Genomic DNA, 26,446 nt, shown 5'->3' on the forward strand with positions numbered 1-26,446 from the left:
CAGTTGGAGGATCCAGCGGTGCCTGTGGGTAACCTGAGTGATGTCATCGCTGACAGCGCGACTCACTTCAGTTGCTCCGTGGTGCTGACAGAGAGCGGTCGTGTTCTATGGCCGCTCCTGTCAGCTTCTGATGTAGGAGAGCTGGATGTGTCGTGGGACCTCATACGGATTACGTCGGACCTGGAGGGGTGTTTGGAGATTTTAATAAAGTGGTGAAAGAGGATTTTTTTTTTGTCTTTTATTCCAAATAAAGGACTTTTTTGGGTGTATGTGTTTATTTTCTTTAACTTACAGATTAATCATGGGGGGGTGTCTCATAGACGCCTGCCATGATTAGCCTAGGACTTAGTGGCAGCTATGGACTGCCATTAACTCCTTATTACCCCGATTGCCACCGCACCAGGGCAATTCGGGATGAGACGGGTAGAGTCCCGGGACTGTTGCATCTAATGGATGCGACAATTCCTAGCAGCTACTGGATGATATTTTTAGGCAGGGGAGCTCCCCATAACGTGGGGCTCCCCATCCTGAGAATACCAGCCTTCGGCCATGTGGCTTTACCTTGGCTGGTCTTTTTTTTGCAATTATTTATTTATTTAGTTTACTGCACGGTATAGGCCCGCCCACTGGCAGCTGTGATTGGTTGCAGTGAGACAGCTGTCACTCAGCGTGGTGGCTCATCTGAATGCAACCAATCATAGGTGCCGGTGGGTGGGGGAAGCAGTGAATACGAGATAAAATAATGAGTGGCCAGCATTTTCAAAAACACGAGAAGCCACCAGAGCAGTGTGACAGCTGTTCAGCGCTGCGCCGGTGATTGGTGAGAATAAAAGAGAGAGGGAAAGACCGTCTGACCAACTGACAGAGAGAGAGACCGACAGACAGAGAGAGAGAGATAGACCGACATCTATTTCAATGGGTGGAAAATGCAACCAAAAAGCACAAAAGAAGTGACATGTTGCTTTTTTAAATGCATCGATATTGTCAAAAATTTGGCATCCAAAATGCTGAGTTTCAAAACGCAACGTGCGAATGGAATTTACTTAATTGTCATAGACTTTGCTGGGGACTCAGAACTCATGCATTTACGCTGCAGTGTAAAACGCTACATAAACGCATGAAAAAAATGCAACGTGCGCACAGACCCTTAATAGTTGAATTAGGCTATGTGCGCACTGGGAAATGGAATTTTCTTGAGAAAATTCCGCATGCTCTCAAAGATTACCGCACCCGCGGTAAAAAAAACGCGGCAAACCGCACCGTTTCACCGCGGTATTGTTCGCGGTATTGCCGCGGTTTTGCTGCGTGCGGGTTGGGATGTGCTTTATTGCATTCAATGCAATAAAGCACATTGAAAAAAAAAAAAAAAAAGTCATTTAATTCTGAGATAGTAGATAGATAAACAGAAGAATAGATAGAGGGATAGATAGATAGACAGACAGATAGAGGGATAGATAGATAGAGGGATAGATAGATAGATAGATAGATAGAGAGAGGACAGATCGCTACATTTCCCACAGTCGGCAGTGAGTTCACATTACCGGCCGTGGGAAATGACCGGTAATTACCTCTGCTGTCTGCTGCATTCATTCAGCGCTGTGTCTGTGACAGTCGCGGCTGGATGTAAGTAGCGCAGGACCTGTGGATTACACCGGAGCTTTGGTGCGGGAGGGGTTAATAAAATGGTGAACGAGGCTTGTTTGTTTTATTTAGAATAAAGGATTTTTCGGTGTGTTTTATTCACTTTACTTACGGGTTGATCATGTCAGCTGTCACATAGACGCTGCCATGATCAAGCCTGGAGTTAATGGCGGTGATCCACCACCATTAACCCCTTGTATTACCCTGACCGCCACTGCTACACGGCGGCAGGAAGAGCCGGGGACACGCCGGTGCTGCCGCATAATGCATGCGACAGTCCCGGGGCAGCTGCGGCTGATATTCTCGGCTGCGGGAGGGGGAGTGAGGCGGGGGACATTAACCCTGCCCCTCTCCCTCCCCAGCCTGAGAATACCGGGCCGCCGCTGTGTGCTTACCTTGGCTGGACGGTAAATATACAGCGGAGCCCACGTTCTTTGTTTTCTATTTTTCCGTTTTCTTTCTATGTGTGTTCTATGTGTCTGTGTCCTGTGTCTGTGATCTATGTCTGTGATGTCTGTGTGAGTGTGATCTGTGTGTGTGTTTACTCTCTGCACGGCTTCCTCTTCCTGTAATGACATCACTTCCCTGCAAAACCGCAGACAGGCGATGTACATTACCAGAGGTAAACCGCGAAATACCGCAGGGAATAACGCAGGAAAACGCAGTGAACCGCACAGAATTTGCTTCCTGCGTTATTCCCTGCGGGATTTCACGATTAACATTGGAGTCAATGTAGTGAAATCCCGCAGCGACGTGCGGAAAAGAATTGACATGCAATTGTTTTTGCTGCGGGAATCCCGCAGCAAAACATGCAGCTGTCAAATTCCGCCTAGTGCGCACAGGATTTTTTTTGCCCATAGGTGTTGCTGGTGATTCACTGCAGAGATGTTATGAACATTTTCTGCAGCGAAACATGCAGCAAAACCACAAAAAATCCGCGGCAAAATCCGGTAAGTGCGCACATAGCCTTAATGTTGCTTTATTTGTTCAAGAATAAATGTGACATCCATTGAAAAAAGCCCCAACCCATCTATCAAAGTAAAAAATAATATAAGTCCTTGTCTTATTTTTGTTGAAACACAGTATATATATAGTATAAACCAAAAGTTTGGACACACCTTCTCATCTCTAGAACAACTATTAAGAGGAGACTTGTGCAGCAGGCTTTCATTGTAAAATAGCTGCTAGGAAACCACTGCTAAGGACAGGCAACAAGCAGAAGAGACTTGTTTGGGCTAAAGAACACAAGAAATGGACATTAGACCAGTGGAAATTTGTGCTTTGGTCTGATGAGTCCAAATTTGAGATCTTTGGATCCAACCACCGTGTCTTTGTAGAAAAGGTGAACGGATGGACTCTACATGGCTGGTTCCCACCATGCAGCATGGAGGAGGAGGTGTGATGGTGTGGGGGTGCTTTACTGGTGACACTGTTGGGGATTTCTTCAAAATTGAAGGCATACAGAACAAGCATGGCTACCACTGCATCTTGCAGCGGCGTGCTATTCCATCCGGTTTACGTTTAGTTAGACCATCATTTATTTTTCAACAGGACAATGACCCCAAACACACCTCCAGGCTGTGTAAGGGCTACTTGACTAAGAAGGAGAGGGATGGGGTGCTACGCCAGATGACCTGGTCTCCACAGTCACCAGACCTGAACCCAATCGAGATGGTTTGGGGTGAGCTGGACCGCAGAGTGAAGGCAAAAGGGTCAACAAGTGCTAAGCATCTCTGGGAACACCTTCAAGACTGTTGGAAAACCATTTCCGGTAACTACCTCTTGAAGCTCATCAAGAGAATGCCAAGAGTGTGCAAAGCAGTAATCAAAGCAAAAGGTGGCTACTTTGAAGAGCCTAGAATATAAGACATATTTTCAGTTGTTTCACACTTTTTTAAGTATTTCATTCCACATGTGTTAATTCATAGTTTTGATGTCTTCAATGTGAATCTACAATTTTCAGAGTCATGAAAATAAAGAAAACTCATTGAATGAGAAGGTGTGTCCAAACTTTTGGTCTGTACTGTATATTGCACTTTTCTTTGAGCAAATCACCTTTCTATAAGTATGTTATCTGCAGATTTGGTGGCTCAGTGGTGAGCACTGCAGCCTTGCAGCGCTGGGGTCCTGGGTTCTAGTTCCACTAAGGACACTATCTGCAAGTAGTTTGTATGTTCTCCCCATGTTTGCGTGGGTTTCCTCCGGGTACTCCGGTTTCCTCCCACACTCGAAAAACATGCAGATAGGGAACTTAGATTGTGAGCCCCAATAGGGACAGTGTTGTCAATGTATATAGAGCACTGTGGAATTAATAGCGCTATATAAGTGAATAAGTATTATTATTATTATTATTATTATATTTTGAGCCCGGAGAAAGATAAGAAAGTAGATATTTGTAGGATTGTGGAGGAAGTCATTAGCACTTTTTTTTCCTGTTAGCTGTCATACGGATCGATGACTGTCACATATGCGGGTTTTTTTAATCATTTTGTTGTCAGTGCATATTGCTGTTCCTTTAGACTCACCTACATTTGAATAAGGTAATAAATATGTAAAGCATACTCAATGGCAAAGTGTTTGCCCCTTCCTAATTTCTTATTCTTTTGCATGTTTGTCACAATGAAATGTTTCAGATCACCAAACAAATATAAATATTAGACAAAGATAAAACAAGTAAAACACAAAATGCAGTTTATATATGAAGGTCTTTATTACTAAGGGAGAAAGAAATCCAAAATTACAGGGCCCTGTGTGAAAAAGTGATTGCCCTCTAATCCTAATAAATGGTTGGGCCATTCTTAGCAGCATCAACTGCAATCAAGCATTTGTGATAACTGGCAATTAATCTTTTATAATGCTCTTGAGGAATTTTGTCCCACTCATCTTTGCAGAATTGCTGTAATGCAGCCACATTTTACGGTTTCCGAGCAAGAACTGCCTTTTTAAGGCCACAGCATCTCAATCAGATTAAGGTCAGGACTTTGACTAGGCCACTCCAAAGTCTTAATTTTATTTTTCTTAAGCCATTCAGAGATGGACTTGCTGATGTGTTTTGAATCATTGTCCTACTGCATGACCCAGGTGTGCTTCAGTTTAAGGTCACAAACAGATGGCCGGACATTCTCCTTCAGAATTTTTTGGTAGAAAACACAGCAGAATTTATGGTTCCATTTACCACATCAAGTTTGCCATGTCCTGAAGCAGCAAAACAACCTGTACACTACCATCACTCTACCACCACCACATTTTACTGTTGGCTTGCTGTTCCTTTTCTGAAATGTTGTGTTACTTCTATACCAGATGTAATGGGACATACACCTTCCAAAAAGTTCAACTTTCGTCTTGTCAGTCCACAGAATATTCCAAAAGTCTTGGAGATTACCAATATGTTCTCTGGCAAAACTGAGAAGAGCCTTTATGTTCTTTTTACTCAGCAGTCGTTTTCGTCTTGGAGCTCTGCCATGCAGGCCATTGTTGCTCACTCTCTTTCTTATGGTGGAGTCATGAACACTGACCTTACCTGTGGCAAGAGAGACCTGCAGTTCTTTGGATGATGTTGTGGGGTCTTTTGTGAACCATTTAATGAGTAATTGCTGCTTTCTTGGGGTAATATTGGTTGCCCAGCCACTCCTGGGAAGGTTCACCACTGTTCTTTGTTGTTGCCATTTGGTTTGACTGGAGTCCCAAAGCTTTAGAAATGGCTTTATAACCTTTTCCAGACTGAGATCTCAATTACTTTGTGTCTCATCTATTCCTGAATTTCTTTGGATTGCGGCATGATGTTTGGCTTTTGAGGATCTTTTGGTCTACTTCACTTTTTTCAGGCAGGTACTATTTAAGTGATTTCTAGATTGAAAACAGGTGTGGCAGTTATCATTCCTAGGTGTGGCTAGGGAATTTGTACTCCGCTTTCAAAAAATGTGATAGACCACAGTTAGGGGGCAAACATTTTTTCACACCACTGTATAATAGATAAAATTTGGTTGCCCCTTAAAAGATCAATAGCAAGTCTTTACTGGAACACACGATTTTCGTCGAACATTTTAAGCACCAAAAAAATACTAGTATCTGCCATGAACAGTTTTCTGCCTAGCATCTGTCCAAGAAAAAGTCATTCTCCTATCTCTACAAATATCTAACTCCCTAGAATTCTCTGTGTACAAAATATATATGTTACATAGGAAACATATTTATGTTCAGTCAGTGAAAAAGGCTGCGGCCAAGACAAGAAGAAATATTCAGTGTGACTCATGTGGCCAATATAGAAAAATCCCACAAATCGGAGAGTTTTTTTCTCCAGGGTAATGTTTTGTGAACACACAGAAATGGATTATCTAATGTAATATGAGGTCATTCACCGCACATTCTGACCTATTTTTCTCATGATGCTTTACAGTCGTGAATGCTTCTGATAATAAATAAAATATCATGTGAAAGCAGAAAATAAAGCCAAAGTCATGACTCAGAAAAAGAAGGGACAAAATCAAAGCAACACGTTCCTTCCTTTCCTGTACTGCTTTATTTTAGCATTTTATTAAAATGTAGTGATGAAAAGTAATTGGCTTTCTGCATCTGTGAGGAACTCTGTAAATTGGTTACCACTATCCTGATGACAATGGGATTTTCTCAGTATGGCTGAATAGTATCCTAGTTGACTCATATGGCTTTACAGCCTCATATAATAAATAATATTACTCTGGCCCACATTGGGACCCCAGGATTACCCGTAGTGGCAGAGGCTTGACTAAGCACTTACCACAAGGAAGATGCCAGGTGCAACTCCCAGGGCAGTCACAAGGACTGTGGCAGCTGCTTCCTCGGGCAGGGACGGACACAGGGACAAGTGGACACAGTCACTAGTGTAGCAAGGACCTCCAGGGTAGCTAAGATCAGTAGCAAGGCCGGGGTAAACAGGCACAGTCTCTAGTATAGCAATGACCTCCTGAGTAGCTGAGGCTGGTGGCACGGCTGGGATGGACAGACACAGTCTCTAGTATAGCTAGGGCATCTGGGGTAGCTGAGGCTGTTGGCTCATCTGGGGTGGATGGACACAGTCTCTAGTTTAGCAAGGACCTCCAGGTTAGCTGAGGCTGGTAGCACAGCTGGGGTGGATAGGCACAGTCTCTAGTATGGCAAGACGCTTCGAGGTAGCTGAGGCTGGTGACATGGCTGGGCTGGACAGACACAGGGTACCAACGAGACTGGGAGACAGGCAAGTGCACTGTAAACTGAAATGGAAGCAGAGGGGACAAGGAAACCTGACAACTAGCTGGCTAGGCAACAGAACCACTAACTAACTGAACACGTTGATCAGGCACCTCACCTAATGGCAGAGTACTTCAAGTACCCAGTACCTCTCAGTGATATACTGAGAGGTACTACCAGGAAATGGCGCACAGGCCCTTTAAGAGAAGAGCAGCGATGCATGCGCACACCCTAGGAACACTTCCGGAGGACCCATGCCACGTGTACAGGCCCCAGGAGGGGGAAGCAGGAACCACCCAAGTGGAGGAGTGCAGAGACATTATATTTATGTCTTAAAGGGAATCTTTCATCAATTGTACTTGCCACCAACCTGAACACATGGCTGTGTAGGTCTTAAAAATATCAAATTCCTGTATGGTCCATAGCATGGCTTCCAGCACTGAAAAATCACATAGGGACATAGGGTGCATCAGCACAATTCGAGTGTATCCGTTTTCTTCATTACTACTTCTCTGGGCCACCTTTCTCTCCTTGATTTATAGCTCCACCCTATGCTACTTTAGGTGGATACCGCTTGAAAATTTGGCACATCTTTTCTTCATGTCAGTAAATGAAATCTATGGCAGCTATGAGCTAATACAGATTTCTACTATAACTTTCATTTTCTGAAATAGCTGTTGGGCATGCCCCATCCCACCAAGACCCATCAACTTTAAAGAAAAGTATCAAGAGTGGTATAAAATGAAAAAAGCACCACATTTCTGCACAAAGCAGTTTGGTGCCAAAATTTGAGCCTTTTTTGTTTTCCACCTGTAAAATGGCACAAATAGCTTAATAAATCCCCCTTATAGTTTCTGTTTTTCTCTATTGTTAGGAGAATAGACAATTGGGATCATCTATCAATATTATTCTTCTAAAAATTTGGCATTTTTCATAGTAAATTTTGTCATACTTTTGTGGTTTCCTCTTTTTACATGCCCTATAAATAATAACGAGCATGACAAATAGAACATTTTAAGGGCAGATTTTGCTATCAGGCAGGAGGATTTGTCTTTTCTCACTGACTAAAACGCATATAAACAGTGTTTATAAACTTGGATTTAATCTGGAAGTCGTCTATATAGCTGAGCTAGTGCTGAGATGAAATATTCATTGTGGTTCTATATAAATCTACAGGTTTCTGTGGCTATTAAAGTGTATAAACTGTTATAAAAAGCATTTAGTAAAAATGTCACTTATTTGTATGCAAATTTATTTGGAGAGGACTGAAAATAAGGAAGTGATCAATGACTAAACGGATTTTTCTCTGTTTTCTGTCCATAGTCCCCGAGACAAGAACTATAGTCCTTATAGCCTAAAATGGCTGCTCACAGAGAATAATCGATCACAGTACATTCAACAGTATAACAATCATAGACTTACACTTTAGTGTTATTTTATTGTGGTTTGTTATCGCCTAAAGTGACGATTATGTCCCCTTGACGGTTTTATCCCTGCATCCTTGAATGGCCAAGAACTGCAGCACAGGCCATTGAGTACATGAGGCGCCTTCACAGCTGGGTTCCAAGATTTCCATGGAGCATGGGTATATAAATGTAATGGACTATAGCACTATACCAGCACTCTACACATTGATGGGGATCCCTGAGGTCAGACACTGCCCCCATCACAAAGTGAAATTCTTTTATTACTGCATAAAGGAAAAGTACATAATCATTTTCATTATGAGGGTGTGGACCCTATAATCCACATTATCATGGAACATTGCCGCAGGACATGTCATATTGTCCAGCATTACACAGCTTAATTTACCCTCACTTGCATGTAATCTGTAATTTTTTTCAATAAATAAGGCATCAATTATGTTTTTGGCAATCCTGTGTATGAGACCATCTCTACCAAGCATGACATTATGGCTGGGATGACTTTGCAAATAAAAAGCATACACCACAAAGATTTATCGGCTCCTTAATTATAGAAAATTACAGGATGCAATATCGTCCTGTTCCACTGTATAATAAATGTCATGATTTCACATTAGGAAAACATTAGTGTCCGTAGGATTTGTAAAAGGTCAAAGTTTTCTGTATGTAAGTTTTGAAGATCTTTACCTTATGTGTCTTAAAGGCAACTCCACCCTTATCCCTATTTCCCAAGATTCCTTTTATACCCTAATGTTGTCATTTTGAAATTCTCTTGACGGTGAATCCCTCAGATCCATGGATTGGAATAGGAGAAGCTAGTAATATTTGCCTTCATTGTTATGTATTTGTCTACTATTTGATTTGTTTGCAGCAGAGCTGTCTAAAGGCCGCTTTGCATGCAGCGATATCGCTATCGATATCGCTAGCGTGCGTATCCGCCCCTGTCGTTTGTGTGTCACGGGCAAATCACTGCCCGTAGCACACAACATCACTAACACCCGTCACACTACTTACCTTCCTAGCGACGTCGCTGTTGCCGGCGAACCGCATCCTTTCTAAGGGGACGGTTCGTTCGGCGTCACAGCGACGTCACTAAGCGGCCACCCAATAGAAGCGGAGGGGCGGAGATGAGCGGGACAAACATTCCGCCCACCTCCTTCTTTCCTCATTGCAGCCGGCCGCAGGTACGAGGTTGTTCCTCGTTCCTGCGGTGTCACACATAGTGATGTGTGCTGCCGCAGGAACGACGAACAACCTGCGTGCTGCTACAGCAACGATATTTGGGAAATGAACAGCGTGTCAACGATCAATGATAAGGTAAGTAAAATTGCTCGGTAACGGTCGTTCGTACGTTTCACACGCAACAACGTTGCTAACAAGGCCGGATGTGCATCACGAATTCCGTGACCCCAACGACATCGCGTTAGCGATGTCGTTGCATGTAAAGCGGCCTTTAGAATCATAGAATCATAGATTGGTGGAGTTGGAAGGGACCTCAAGGGCCATTGGGTCCAACCCCCTGCGAGTGCAAGTTTTCCTAAATCATCCTAGTTATATGTTTATCCAGTTTCCACTTTTAATAATGTTAATATTTTTATTTTTTTTGCAGGAATTACTAAAGGACCCTCTTTATATTGGACTAAGACACAAACGAGTGAGAGGAAAGGCTTATGATGACCTTGTGGAGGAATTCATGAAAGCCGTGACTGAAAGGTAGGGGCTGCAGGCATATAATTATAAAGTCAGTGGGACCGATTCCTCACCAGAATTCGGGCATTAAAAAGCTTTGAAAAGTCGCAATATTATAGCGCAACTCAAGGCTGCGATAAAATGTTGCGACTTCTGCCGTTCTTACGACATTTTTGCCCAGCAAATAAATACAATGTAAGAAGAGCTGAGATGGGAAAGGCTCATGCAAAACCCAATCTTCAAATTCATGACGAGTGGCGGCGTTCCTCACACCAGAAATCTTACTCTAGTCCCCGACTGGAATAAGATTTGGGGCAAGGCACACAAAGAGCCGCATGCTGCTTGTCAGATGCTTCGGCTTCATTAAGAGGTCTACATCTCATCATGATTCAGGAGTGTCTGACTCTACCACACATCCTTAACAAGACCAGCATGAAATACACCAGTCTTGATTATTGGGGCTAATAACTTTAGAAACAGTGTCATCAATAAGGTAAATACATTTCTACCAGGTACATTTGCTGGGAACTGTGAATGTAAAGTTATTTATTCTTTTCATACAGTACTGTAGAATCCATTAGGATTCAGCCACTGTCGAATTATACAACACTGCTGAGGTGTAAAGGCCCCTTTACACACTGCAACATCTCTAGCGATATCGCTGTAACTTCACCGCTTTTGTGACGTAATAGCAACTTCCCCAGCGACATTGCAGTATGTGACACGCATCAGTGACCTGGCCCCCGCTGTGAGGTCGCTGATCGCTACAAGTCGTTCAAGATAATTTTTTGGTCCTTTGTTTCCCGCTGCGCAGCATGCATCATCAGTGTGGTTGACACCGTTACAACGACATCGCTAGCGACCCAGCCCATAGGCATGCTAGCGTTCCCTTTTCAGCGAGGTCGTTCTGCAGGTCCGTATCGCTGCTGCGTCGTTGGCCAGATCTGCCTGTTTGACAGCTCACCAGCGACTGTCAGAGACTTTCCAGCGATCCCGGCCAGGTCGAGATAGCTGGTGGGATCGCTAGAAAGTCTCAGTGTGTAAAGGGGCCTTAAGTGTGAAGCTGACCATACAATGAGATTTCTTTCTTCAGGCAGCTATCTCCCCCGACACAGTGGAGAGAGAGGAGAAAACCACTGCCAGACACTTCTGGCAGCAGCTTATCCTCCCTGTAAACAAAAGAATCAGGAATTCACATTATAAATGCCTAAGGGTACCGTCACACTTTAGCGACGCAGCAGCGATCCCACCAGCGATCTGACCTGGTCAGGATCGCTGCTGCGTCGCTGCATGGTCGCTGGTGAGCTGTCAAACAGGCAGATCTCACCAGCGACCAGTGACCATCCCCCAGCCAGCAGCGACGTGCAAGCGACGCTGCGCTTGCACGGAGCCGGCGTCTGGAAGCTGCGGACACTGGTAACTAAGGTAAACATCGGGTATGGTTACCCGATGTTTACCTTAGTTACCAGTGCACACCGCTTAGCTTAGCGTGTGCAGGGAGCAGGAGCCGGCACTTGCAGCGTGAGAGCTGCGGAGGCTGGTAACGAAGGTAAATATCGGGTAACCACCTTGGTTACCCGATGTTTACCTTGGTTACAGCTTACCGCAGGCTGACAGCGCCGGCTCCTGCTCCCTGCACATTCAGGATTGTTGCTCTCTCGCTGTCACACACAGAGATGTGTGCTTATCAGCGGGAGAGCAACAATAAAAAAACGAACCAGGGCTGTGTGTAACGAGCAGCGATCTCACAGCAGAAGCCAGATCGCTGCTCAGTGTCACACACAGCGAGATCGCTAATGAGGTCACTGGTGCGTCACAAAACCCGTGACTCAGCAGCGATCTCAGTAGCGATCTCGCTGTGTGTGAAGTACCCCTAATACATCTCTCCTCTGAAATCCTCTGTCAGAGGAGAGTCGGAAGGCCTTAAAGGAGTGTCCACTACTTGGTCAACCTCTTCTTATTCCACATGTTTGGCCCCATTAAAATAAAAAACTTAAACTCACCTCAAGTGCACCATTCCAGCGGTGTCGGTACTCCTGTTCCTGGAGCTCACGTGAGGTTGTTAAGTCCGTGATCCCTGTATAGCGGCAATGCTGTATATTCCAGGTGCTGGAGCTCTCGGAGGAAATAACATGTAATCGGTGGGGTGTAGGATGTTGGAAGGTTTTAGCAAATGTATGTAAAATAAAGTTTGTTACCTTTCTATCACTCCATTTCCGGATGTACAGTACTGGTCAAAAATTTGGACACGCCTGTTCATGCACTGGTTTTCCTTATCCCTATTGGAATGTGCAAATTGTAGTTTGAGACTGAAGGCAGAAAAACATCACATTACTAGATATGGAGACAAGGGGTAAAGAACTGCATATGAAAACAACCGTAATATGTGTTAAATAGTGATGAGCAAGCACTACCATGCTCGGGTGCTCAGTACTCGTAATGAGCAGTTGGATCCTCGAGTGGGCGCTAGTCAAGTACTGAGTGTAATGGAAGTCAATGGGGAACTTGAGGATTTTTCCTGGAACTCTTCCGTCAAAATACTCGAGTTCCCCATTGACTTCCATAATACTCGATACACGAGTTGAACCCATCAGAACATCCAACTTACTCATTACAAGTATCAAGCATCCGAGCATGGTAGTGCTTGCTCATCACCACTAGTTACGAGTACCGAGTACCCGGGAATGGTAGTGCTGACACATCATTACTAGTTATGAGTACCGAGTACCCGGGAATGGTAGTGCTGACACATCATTACTAGTTATGAGTACCGAGTACCCGGGAATGGTAGTGCTGACACATCATTACTAGTTATGAGTACCGAGTACCCGGGAATGGTAGTGCTGACACATCATTACTAGTTATGAGTACCGAGCACCCGAGCATGGTAGAGCTCGCTCATCACTACCAGTTAGTAGTACCGAGCACCCGAGCATGGTAGAGCTCGCTCATCACTACTAGTTATGAGCACCGAGCGCCCGAGCGTGCTCATCACTAGTATTAAATCTTATGTTCCCCAAAGTACTCCCCTTTTAATCTGATGATAGTTTTTCACCACCTGGCTACAGATTTTCTATTCGGAATGTACAAAAATCCACCTGAAACGTCTAACGTATCAATCTACATATGTAAGCAATGTTTCCGCATTTCTGCCATTCTAAATATACATTACACTTGTACAGTGATGAAATGCACATATAGAAAATAGAGTGATTAGAGAATGTGCCTTGCATATAAACGGTCTTTTACTGAAAGATAATACGTGTATTATACCTGAGCAGCTGTCTGCCGTGTTATTATAAAATAGCCAAGCAAATATAAAATGTTACTTTCCTCACAGAGGGCTCCTTTGTTTGACTCCATATCTCTAAATAGGAAAGAATGTGCAGCCGTATGGTTAGTTTAGTTTTCGAATGTCTTTCCTATAAACTAACTTTGGACTCTTCATTACATTGAAGGAGAAACATTCTTTCATTTAAAATATGAGAAGTAACTTTGCCGGACGCTCTGAGAAGTCTGGGGCTGCGCGGGGCGCTGTTTACAGCAAAAGGAAAATGTTGCCAGGATCTCAATTCTTGTTGATGTGGCAGAGAAGAGCCATTTTCCAAGTAGTTTCCTAATAAAGCCTCATTTTACACTGTATTAGTGCAGACAACTTTTCAATTAACTTTTAGATTATTGTTTCTTTTTTTCGAGTACCTGGAGGGTCTCTCCCGTATATATTGTGTCACACATGCTACCTTGTGATAGGATCCTTTTGTATGAGCGATTCTTGAAAATAATCTGTACCCAGGACGACAATGCGCATATTGCTATATACTGTAATGCTAGGGAAATAGCTGGACCCTAAGAAATATATCTTAAGAAACCTGATTTACAAAGAAACAATATTTATAGATTCAGATATAGGTACAGCACTATACTACGGCGTTAAAAGGGTTGTTCATTACATGTATGTTGAAGAACTATTCTTAGGATCAGTGTTTGCCATACTGCGGGGACCAGAGCTACACACAGCCAGGATAGCAAGGCGTGGTACACTGTGTAGTGGCCATCCAGGGGTACTACAGCACAGCTCCCATTCACTTCAATGGGATATTAGCTCCAGAGAGACACACTTCATCCATACTAAATGCATCATGTCTGTCTGACTAGCCATTCCGGTCTATCCAGGGCTGCCAGGTGGTTAGGAATAGGTCCATGCTATCCAATGGGAGGGCATATATATTTTCATATACCATCATTCAATAAATTTCTCCTTAACAGATCGGAGAGATAAATATCAGGTTTTCCAGCTAGCTACTGTTTGGATTTTACGTGCCAAACAAATAAACTGGGCGAGGTTATGTTATTAATTATGCATAAAGAAAATCAAGGTATTTGCCCCTAAAAAGTTATATTGAGAGACATTGTACAATCTTTATTAAATTACAAATTTTAGACCAGAATCTCCAATCAAGCTGACGAGAAGTCATTTGTAGATATTGATCCAATTTTCACTGGACCACGAATTTGAGTGAAAAGTCATCTTCTAAATCATTGGACCATGAGTTTGAGTCAAAAGTCATCCTCAGGATCATTGGACCATGAATTTGAGTGAAAAGTCATCCTCTAGATCATTGGACCATGAATTTGAGAGAAAAGTCAATTTCTAGATCTTCATCCAATTTTCATTGAACCGTGAATTTGAGTTAAAGTCATTTCTAGATCTTGATCCAATTTTCACTGGACCACAAACTTGAGTGAAAAGTCATTCTCTAGAACAATGGAACATGGATTTGAGAGAAAAGTCATCTTCTAGATCTTGATCCAATTTTCACTGGACCATGAGTTTGAGTGAAAAGTCATCCTCTAGATCATTGGACCATGAATTTGAGTGAAAAGTCATCCTCTAGATCATTGGACCATGAATTTGAGTGAAAAGTCATCCTCTAGATCATTGGACCATGAATTTGAGTGAAAAGTCATCCTCTAGATCAATGGACTGTGAATGAGAGAAACGTCATCCTTTAGATCTTGATCTCATTTTCACTGGACCATGAACTTGAGTTTAGTATCCTGGGAGAAGCTTTGAAAGGAGAATTGTAGGATATCAATAAAAAATAAGTATATTTAGGTGCCCTCACAAGTGAACAGAAAAAATCAAAACTGTAAACGGACAGGTTCTTTATATAAACCTATTCATGAAGTCATATCTTATTTAATTACTGGGTAAGTTGAGAACATTTTAGTATGACATTAAACACTGATTTTATAAAGGAAAGTAGACAATGCTTATCCCCCATGGGAACAATGGATGGCACATGGTGAAATTTGACAAATTGACAAGACTATTCCTTCTTTTCCCGGCATGAAGCGGGACAGTCCGAATGCTCCCATGCATGTCCATATTTTTTCTTTAAATGGTTAAGAGCTCTCAAATGAAAGTATACCGATCAATTACAACTTGTAGAAGGATTTGGGACGTATCTATATTGATTCTGCTCTTTAGTGCTTGGATTGCATAGTTATAATCCGTATCATATGTGCAGAGAAATAGTTTTAGGTGTGTAAAGTGATATCATATGTGGAAACAAAGTATCAGAATAACTTGACAATGCAGGATATAAAGTGAGAAATATTACATGTATATTTCCAAGACCCTTGGTGTTAAATTGTAACTATAACATAAACACTTCTCTAGCAGAATGCCAACTCGAGCTCACATTATCAAAAGTGCTTTGTCTTTTTCACAAACACTTGCCAGACAATTATTTTGAAAAACAAAAAAATACATATCCTTATCATAATAATGTGACTGAGAAAAAGCCATCATTTAGATTTGGATTGTGTTCAGTGTTTACATTACTGTTACTTTATAAAATTCTAATAGGTGAAACATTAACCAATACTACTTTTGCTTAGATTTTTTCCTATACTTTAGGCCGGTTTCAGACGTCCGTTTTTAATCAGGTACTACACGGTTATGGTCATATGTGTGTCACATGTGTTTCATATGTGTGACATCCGTGTTTGCATACGTGTGACAGGTACCGGAGAAAACACGGGTCTGTGAAATAAAAATATTTACCTGTTTTCTTCGGCTCTGCTGCCTCCCGCTCCTGATCGCCGCTTATTATATTCATTGATTATTCACCGCACTCAGGACCCGGAATCCGGAGCAGCGGAGGGAACAGCACGGCACAGACAGCACCACCGAGGACAGCATCAAGGGGACAGGTGAGTATTCTGCAAGCACAGTGACATCCAGGAGGTCATTGGAGTTCCCAATGAACTCTGATGACATCCTGATAACCCCCGTGACATCCGCTTCATGGGTTCATCAGAGTTCATTGGGAACCGTGATGAGTCCCCGATGCTGTTGCCGCAATGCTCCGGCTTCCAGGTTCCCAGTACACACACACATATATATATATACACACATAGCAGACACACATGGATACACCGAGCACATACACACACACAGCGCACAGGCATGTACACTGTGTGCAGAATTTTTAGGCAAATGAGTATTTTGATCACATGATACTTTTTATACATGTTGTCCTACTTCAAGCTGTATAGGCTTGAGAGCCAACTACCAATTACGTAAATCAGGTGATGCACATCTCTATAATGAGGAAGGGTGTGGTGTAATGACATCAACACCCTATATAAGGTGTGCCTAATTATTAGGCAACTTCCTTTCCTCTGGCAAAATGGGTCAGAAGAGAGATTTGACGGGCACTGAAAAGTCCAAAATTGTGACATGTTTTGCAGAGGGATGCAGCAGTCATGAAATTGCCAAACTTTTAAAGCGTGATCACCGAACAATCAAGCGTTTCATGGCAAATATCCAACAGGTTCGCAAGAAGCGTGTTGGGCAAAAAAGGCGCAAACTAACTGCTTATGAATTGAGGAAAATCAAGCATGAAGCTGCCAAGATGCCATGTGCCACCAGTTTGGCCATATTTCAGAGCTGCAACGTTACTGGAGTATCAAAAAGCACAAGGTGTGCTATACTCAGGGACATGGCAAAGGTAAGGATGCTGAAAAACAACCACCTTTGAACAAGAAACATAAGATAAAACGTCAAGACTGGGCCAAGAAATATCTTAAGACTGATTTTTTTAAAGGTTTTATGGATTGATGAAATAATAGTGACTCTTGATGGGCTAGATGGATGGGCCAGAGGCTGGATCAGTAAAGGGCAGAGAGCTGATTTTCATGCAGAACAATGCTCCATCACATGCATCCAACTACTCCACAGTGTGGCTGGCCAGTAAAGGTCTAAAAGATGAAAAAATAATGACATGTCTCCCTTGTTCACCTGATCTGAACCCCATAGAGAACTTGTGGTCCCTCATTGAATGTGAGATCTACAGGGAGGGAAAACAGTACACCTCTCGGAACAGTATCTGGGAGGCTGTGGTGGCTGCTGCATGCAATGTTGATCGTAAACAGATCAAGCAACTGACAGAATCTATGGATGGTAGGCTGTTGAGTGTCATCATAAAAAAAGGTGGCTATATTTGTCACTAATTTTTTTGGGGGTTTATTTTTGCATGCCAGAAATTTTTATTTCTAAATTTCGTGCAGTTATATTGGTTTTCCTGGTGAAAATAAACAAGTGAGATAGGAATATTTTTGGTTTTTATTAAGTTGCCTAATAATTCTGCACAGTATTAGTTACCTGCACAAACAGATCTCCTCCTAAGATAGCCAAATCTAAAAAAACCCACTCCAACTTCCAAAAATATTAATCTTTGATATTTACGAGTCTTTTGGGTTGATTGAGAACATAGTTGTTGATCAATAATAAAAAAAATCCTCTAAAATACAACTTGCCTAATAATTCTGCACACAGTGTATACACTGAACACACACACACACACACACACACTCTGCTGTATACTCACTCAGCGATGCAGTCCCCGACACTGAAGTCCCCCACGATGCTCCGGCTTCCAGCTCTACAGGGCAGTGAATATTCAGTGAGTATTATGAGGTGGGGCAGGAGCGGGAGGCAGCAGAGCCGGAGACAGCACCGCTGGATACAGGAAAATATAGAAAATATTTTTATTAAAAATACACATGTTTTCTCCAGTACATGTCACACTGATGTCACACGGATCACATCAGTGTGCGATCCGTGTGATACCCGTGTTGCTGGAGAAAAAACGGACATGTCTTTGTGTGTGCATGCGTGGCCACGCGGGTTTACACGGTCTGTGTGAAAACATAGATGTGAGATCTGCAGCCAATATCGAACATCAGGAGTAGCATCAGAGATTTAGCGTTGGACTTATGTATCATGAGTAAAGCACAGTAAATATTTTTTTTTTATATGACACAACCCTTTTAAAGTTTACATTAGGTCAGCCATTGGGAATGCAGTATATGGCAGATAGAAGGAAAACGTCTATTCATTTTTATTACCTTTTACTCTTCTGATTGCATTGAAAAAAAAGTTTGTAATATTTAGTTAGGATGCTTTCCAATAAACCTACTAGGTAATGTGAGGTGTGAACTTCTCAGTCATTGTCTTCAAACATAAAACAGAAATAAGATGAGTCTAAGTGGAAACTGCTTCATACCTGCTAGGTTTGTCGGAACCTGTAGAAAATTTTGTCAAATTTCAATTGCTCAATAATGCTTCCTAACATCATTATCCACCTAATCATTAAGAGACAGAATAAGAATATTTGGATGAGCTTCACGTACACTTGCATGGTCTTCCCTCTAATGAATTGTGGCCCCATCTTGCAGTCAGACTATAGCCAGATGGGATCACATTTTACAACCTTGCTATAAATGATCTGCTAGATTCTTAAAACAATTCTTGTCTGAGAGACGGCTTATTGTCCCAAAATTAGATTACGCTTTTATTTTATAACCTTGTATAGGAAAATGACAACTGAAATCTGACTGGTTCCTTTGGGCAATCCGGCACCCATTTTATTTACAGTATTTTTTTTTTTACAAGGCTTCACTGTGTAAACAGCAAAAAGAGGGAAATAATATTATACAATACAATATAGCTACTTTGTTATCTCCTCAAGACATTTGCAAAGATGGGAGAAATTGAGGGGAATAAGTGCAGACCATATGATTATCTAGAGCAGGGGCCCCTAACCTGTGGCTCGCGGGCTAGTCATCTGAGGCTCGTGGCTGTCTGCCAGCTTGTTGCATTAGCGCCAGGTCTAGCAAACGGTTATGAAGAGCAGGTCTCCAGATGATGAATGTGAGTAACTACACACAGTAGAGCAGATCTGGATGTCCATATACTGACCTTTGGGATTTAGGAATAAAGTATGGTAAGCTGGAGACAGGATGAAACTACCGGTCAGAGGAGATGCTGGAAGCTTGATGTTACAGTGTGATGGGAATGCTTGATGCAAGAAAATTGAATGGTTGTATTGTTGCTGGATCTTGGTGTACTGCCTCAGTGTTATTTCCTTGGAATAGCTTTGGCTGTATTCTACTGGTAATGAGAGCTATGAGGGTCACTATTGTGAGGGGGCAGGAGCTGGATGTAGCTCGTGACCGTCTCTCAGAGCTGAATTTGTCTCATGACCTTATCTCAGAGCTGAATGTTGCTCACGACCCTCTCTTAGAGCTCAATGTAGCCCGTGACTGTCTCACAGAGCTGGATATGGCTCGAGACCCCCTCTCAAAGCTGAATGTGGCTCGTGACCATCTCTCAGAGCTGAATGTGGCTTTCAAGGTCAGATAATTGGAGACCACTGCTCTAAAGTCTGGTGCTCATAGTCAGGACTTCAGTTTTATGATGGCCCATCCACAGCAGAGTTCCAGTAGGCCTCTCTCTGCCTTTAATGCTACCTACTTGCCATCCAATAGTTATATTGTTTTATTTTTCAGTTGATAAGATTACATAAGAGCTTTAGTTTTCATCATAACTATCTTGAGGTCTATATGACTGTCTGTTTATTTATTTTTTTTCATTTTTGGTGGGGGAAAGGCAAATTGACTACAGACTCTGTATATTATAGAGGTGTACAAACTTTATAAATAGGGGCCTTTAGTGTAAGTTCCACAGCCCTTCTTCACTGTCATTACAGTGCTATCAGTGCAATAGGGTCTGAAGTGTATGGAAAAGACACCTTCCCCCATTTCTAGACTACCAAATGCTGCTGCTATGATTGACAGTGGGCATCTAAGAAGTGAAACTGTTCTCATTGCAGCACTTAGACTCAGTTGCTGGCAGTATACCCCAGTGGGTACCCACTATGTATGCAGCGTGTTCAACTAGTGAGCCCGATACATACATGCTGTGCACACATCCACCAGAAATGTGCAGTGGACATCATTAACTGAACCATGAGTAGAGTGGACCTCCCAGGCACTGTTGGCCCAACCACTTGCCTGTGTCTACCAGGGAATGGTGCCAACCCTACTCATTCAAAAATATAATGATACATCAAACTCTTACAATTTCTTAAGGGTGCATTATACGCTGCGACATCGCTAACGATATATCGTTGGGGTCACGTCGTTAGTGACGCACATCCGGCGCCGTTAGCGACATCGCAGCGTGTGACACCAAAGAGCGACAATCAACGATCACAAAAGCGTCAAAAATCGTCGATCGTTGACACGTCACTGCTTTTCATAATATCGCTGCTGCTGCAGGTACGATGTTGTTCGTCGTTCCTGCAGCATCACACTTCTCTATGTGTGACACCGCAGGAACGACGAACATCTCCTTACCTGCGTCCATCGGCAATGAGGAAGGAAGGAGGTGGGCTGCATATTCCGGCCGCTCGTTTCCACCTCTCCTCTGCTATTTGGCGACCGCTTAGTGATGCTGCAGTGACGTCGCTAGGACGCCGAACGCACGTCCCCCTAAAAGGAGGGATTGTTCTGCGGTGACAGCGATGTTGCTGAAAAGGTATCTGCGTGTGACGCTGCCATAGCGATAATGTTTGCTACGGCAGCGATCACCAAATGTCGCACGAGCGACGGGGGCGGGTGCTATCGCGCACGACATCTCTAGCTATCACTAGCGATGTCGCAGCGTGTAAAGCACCCTTTAGAACAAGGATTTAGTAGAAATAATTAGCCATATTACCAAAAAGACCCCTATCTAAGTGAATTAGACCTGGCTATTGTAAGCATTATGTGGTGTGCCACTGATATTAGTATTAATTAGAGCAAATATTCAATTTTTTGTGTAACCGTACCGACGAAAGACAAATATATGCACGGTTACCATTTTCCCACTAAATTATCGCATACTTTATATTTATTATACATGTGAAGATAAATTTTCATCACAGACTCGGCATCAACCAGTACTATGAAAATAACCGCTTTCTAACTTTTTGGCCTTCTTTATTCTGCTATTTCCAGATGTTTTCCAATAAAATATTATAAGCCACATGTTAAAGGCTTGTACACTGCTAATACTTTGTAGAATGTGATTTACTTATATGTCGAACATAGGGTAGTTTTCTGTTATTTCACTTTGGGTATCTTCTAATGATATTGCGCCAATCTTCTACAGGAATGCATTTATTGACCACATAATTTACATTATAGATTACAGCCACATACAGTTAGGTCCAGAAATATTTGGACAGTGACACAATTTTCGCGAGTTGGGCTCTGCATGCCACCACATTGGATTTGAAATGAAACCTCTACAACAGAATTCAAGTGCAGATTGTAACGTTTAATTTGAAGGTTTGAACAAAAATATCTGATAGAAATTGTAGGAATTGTACACATTTCTTTACAAACACTCCACATTTTAGGAGGTCAAAAGTAATTGGACAAATAAACTAAACCCAAACAAAATATTTTTATTTTCAATATTTTGTTGCGAATCCTTTGGAGGCAATCACTGCCTTAAGTCTGGAACCCATGGACATCACCAAACGCTGGGTTTCCTCCTTCTTAATGCTTTGCCAGGCCTTTACAGCCGCAGCCTTCAGGTCTTGCTTGTTTGTGGGTCTTTCCGTCTTAAGTCTGGATTTGAGCAAGTGAAATGCATGCTCAATTGGGTTAAGATCTGGTGATTGACTTGGCCATTGCAGAATGTTCGACTTTTTTGCACTCATGAACTCCTGGGTAGCTTTGGCTGTATGCTTGGGGTCATTGTCCATCTGTACTATGAAGCGCCGTCCGATCAACTTTGCGGCATTTGGCTGAATCTGGGCTGAAAGTATATCCCGGTACACTTCAGAATTCATCCGGCTACTCTTGTCTGCTGTTATGTCATCAATAAACACAAGTGACCGAGTGCCATTGAAAGCCATGCATGCCCATGCCATCACGTTGCCTCCACCATGTTTTACAGAGGATGTGGTGTGCCTTGGATCATGTGCCATTCCCTTTCTTCTCCAAACTTTTTTCTTCCCATCATTCTGGTACAGGTTGATCTTTGTCTCATCTGTCCATAGAATACTTTTCCAGAACTGAGCTGGCTTCATGAGGTGTTTTTCAGCAAATTTAACTCTGGCCTGTCTATTTTTGGAATTGATGAATGGTTTGCATCTAGATGTGAACCCTTTGTATTTACTTTCATGGAGTCTTCTCTTTACTGTTGACTTAGAGACAGATACACCTACTTCACTGAGAGTGTTCTGGTCTTCAGTTGATGTTGTGAACGGGTTCTTCTTCACCAAAGATAGTATGCGGCGATCATCCACCACTGTTGTCATCCGTAGAAGCCCAGGCCTTTTTGAGTTCCCAAGCTCACCAGTCAATTCCTTTTTTCTCAGAATGTACCCGACTGTTGATTTTGCTATCCAAGCATGTCTGCTATCTCTCTGATGGATTTTTTCTTTTTTTTCAGCCTCAGGATGTTCTGCTTCACCTCAATTGAGAGTTCCTTAGACCGCATGTTGTCTGGTCACAGCAACAGCTTCAAAATGCAAAACCACACACCTGTAATCAACCCCAGACCTTTTAACTACTTCATTGATTACAGGTTAACGAGGGAGATGCCTTCAGAGTTAATTGCAGCCCTTAGAGTCCCTTGTCCAATTACTTTTGGTCCCTTTAAAAAGAGGAGGCTATGCATTACAGAGCTATGATTCCTAAACCCTTTCTCCGATTTGGATGTGAAAACTCTCATATTGCAGCTGGGAGTGTGCACTTTCAGCCCATATTATATATATAATTGTATTTCTGAACATGTTTTTGTAAACAGCTAAAATAACAAAACTTGTGTCACTGTCCAAGTCTTTCTGGACCTAACTGTATGCATTATCAGCATATACTTCTATATATTGGGGAACAGATCAAAATGATTGTAAAGATTGAAAAATTCTTTATATTAGAATTGCCTAATCCAGTCTTTATACTCAGAGCACCTCTGCTTGGTGACAGTAGTAACTGTCAGATGCAGCGCAATCCATTGTGTAGCGGATGATGCTGAGGACGGCTTTGGCTGCACTATTTAATGTCATTACATCCTATATACATAGCTCATGAATGTGATGTGACCAGACGACCACTTCAAGTTTTTAGGACTAAAGAATTGTTTGTTTCTTCTAGCTATTCTAGAATATTCCATCAAGTTTGGTAAATTATAGAAAAAAATAAATTTTATAATATTGGAAACAGAACAGGCTAAATTGTAATGTTCTGGTTGTAAATGTCTAATGTCACAGGAACAAGAAGCTACGGGATAACTCTTAAGGCCACTTTACACACAGCGACATCGCTAGCGATGTCGCTGCCGATCGCACCCACCCCCGTCGTTTGTGCATCACGGGCAACTCGCTGCCCGTGGTGCACAATATTGCTAATACCCGTCACACATACTTACCTTCCAAGCGACGTTGCTGTGGCCGGCGAACAGCCACTTTTCTAAGGGGGCGGTTCGTGCTGCGTCACAGTGACGTCACACGGCAGGCGTCCAATAGAAGCGCAGGGGCGGAGAGCAGCCGCATGAAAGAAACGCCCACCTCATTGCCGGAGGACGCAGGTTCCCGTTTGTCGTTCCTGGGGTGTCACGCGTAGCGATTTGTGCTGCCTTAGGAACGACGAACAACCTGCGTCCAAAAGCAGCAACGATATTTGGGATTTGAACGGCGCGTCAACGATCAACAATTAGGTGAGTAATTTTGATCATTAGCAGTCACTCGTAGGTGTCACACGCAACGACATCGCTAACGAGGCCGGATGTGCGTCACGAATTCCGCGACCCCAACGACATCTCGTTAGAGATGTCGTTGCGTGTAAAGCCCCTTTTATGCTTGATCGTAGAACAAGCATAATTAGTATTAAAGGGGTTTTCCCTTTAAAAATAGACTCTAAATGCTTCTATATGCATAACATGACATAACAACAGCAACTGGGTCTAGTGCCAGCTCCCCGCCACTGCTACAGTCTGTGTTCTGGTAGTAGCGGTAACATCACATTGGCAGTGCATATAACTTCTGTAGCCCATCACTGAGCTTGGTGGTCCGTGTTGTACACATCAGTAAAACCGTGTAAGGCTGAGTTCACATGTCCTGTAGTCATCCATTATCATGGATCCGTTAGAGATTCATTTGCAAAAAAGTTGTGCAAGCACAACCTTTTTGTCTGTTGATAAATAACTGATGTCTGCCAGATCCGTTTTTAACATCTGGAGTCTATAGAAAATGGATCCGTTTATGGATTTCTATTTATCGTTTATTTGAAACAGATCCGTTCAGAAAACAACACATCTGTTACAAATGCAAGAACTATAGATGGCTAAATAGCAATCCATTAACAGATCCGTTGTCCATATATTCCCATGGTAAAAAACAAATCTGGCAGAACTCAGTTTCCCAATGGATCCATTCTAACGGATGACTACAGGAGAGGTAAACTCAGCCTAAAGGCTACTTTACACGCTGCAATATCGGTCCCGATATCGCTAGCGTGGGTGCCCGCCCCCAACTGTTGTGCGACACGGGCAAATCGCTGCCCGTACTGCACAACATCGCGCAGACCCGTCACACATACTTACCTGCCCGGCGACGTCGCTGTGACCGGCGAACCGCCTCCTTTCTAAGGGGGCGGTCCGTGCGGCGTCACAGCGACGTCACTGAGCAGCCGCCCAATAGAAGCGGAGGGGCGGAGATGAGTGGCCGGAACATCCCGCCCACCTCCTTCCTTCCTCATAGCGGCCGGGAGGCAGGTAAGGAGAGGTTCCTCGTTCCTGCGGCATCACACATAGCGATGTGTGCTGCCGCAGGAGCGACGAACTACATTGCTACTGCTGCAGTAACGATAATCGAGAATGGACCCCCATGTCACCGATGAGCGATTTTGCATGTTTTTGCAACGATGCAAAATCGCTCATCGGTGTCACACGCAGCAACATTGCTAATGCGGCCGGATGTGCGTCACAAATTCCGTGACCCCAACGACTCCGAATTAGCGATGTCGCAGCGTGTAAAGCCGCCTTAACTCAATAATTGGCTGCAGTGAACAGTCGACGTGATGTCACCGCTGCAGCTAAACCGATGAGACTGGAGCTGCAGTGGAGAGCCGGCAGTGGAGTCTGGGAGGGTGAGATCCCACTCTGTTTATTATGTTACGTACAAAAAAAGTGTTTGGGGTCCATTTTTATTAAAGTGGAAAACCTCTCCAATGACATATTTAATGTCTTGTACTACTTAAATAAAACAAGAATAATTTTGTAACTTATTAATGGGGTTTTCTTTAGAATGTGATAGATCGAGTTGCAAAAAGACTTTTAGTGGTGTAATATATTAAACTATGTGTTAAATTATAAATCTTTAATTGAAAAGATGTAAAAGTTACTAATGGTTTGTTCAGATGAGTGAGAATGAATGATTATATTCACAGCTGTAAACGTTAAGTCATTTTCCAAATGGTTGGCTGCTGTTGGCTTGGCCCAGCCTCTCTCTAAGTATGACTTGAGTGTTTCAGAAACTATAGTTTCAATTCTTTCAAAGAGGGTCTTAGGCTATGTGCGCACTAGAAATGTGAAGTTTCTCAAGAAAATTTCTTGAGAAACTTCTGCCAGTGAAAGATTTCCGGACCTGCGGAAAAAATCCGCACCAAATTCGCATGCGTTTTTGCCGTTTTTGCCGCGGATTTGCCGCGAATTTGCCGCGAATTTGCCGCGGATTTACCGCGGATTTACCGCAGGTTTGTCCCTGCAATAAATAATAAAGATAATCGATAGACAGATAATGGATAGAGGGAAAGATGGATAGATGAATAGATAGATAGATAGATAGATAGATGAATAGATAGATAGATAGAGGGATAGATAGATAGAGGGATAGATGGATAGATAGATAGATAGATAGATAGAGGGATAGATGGATAGATAGATAGATAGATAGATAGATAGATAGAGGGATAGATAGATAGATAGAGGGATAGATAGATAGAGGGATAGATAGATAGAGGGATAGATAGATAGATAGAGGGATAGATAGATAGATAGAGGGATAGATAGATAGATAGATAGAGGGATAGATAGATTGTGCTCCATCCCCCATGCTGCTCACCCCCATCGTGCTCCATCC

General features: G+C 42.8%; 1 protein-coding gene across 1 annotated transcript in view; it reads left to right on the plus strand.

Moving 5' to 3' along the window:
- The window catches only part of ME1 (malic enzyme 1), a 592,001-nt gene that overhangs the window by 312,039 nt on the left and 253,516 nt on the right, over positions 1-26,446 (plus strand). The window contains exon 6 of the mRNA XM_075340163.1: positions 9,880-9,983. Within this exon, the coding sequence (XP_075196278.1) occupies positions 9,880-9,983 (104 nt within the window). The remainder of the gene's footprint in view (positions 1-9,879; positions 9,984-26,446) is intronic.

The sequence above is a fragment of the Anomaloglossus baeobatrachus genome, chromosome 3 (assembly GCF_048569485.1).
Source record: "Anomaloglossus baeobatrachus isolate aAnoBae1 chromosome 3, aAnoBae1.hap1, whole genome shotgun sequence".
In the NCBI taxonomy this organism is placed as follows: Eukaryota; Metazoa; Chordata; class Amphibia; order Anura; family Aromobatidae; genus Anomaloglossus; species Anomaloglossus baeobatrachus.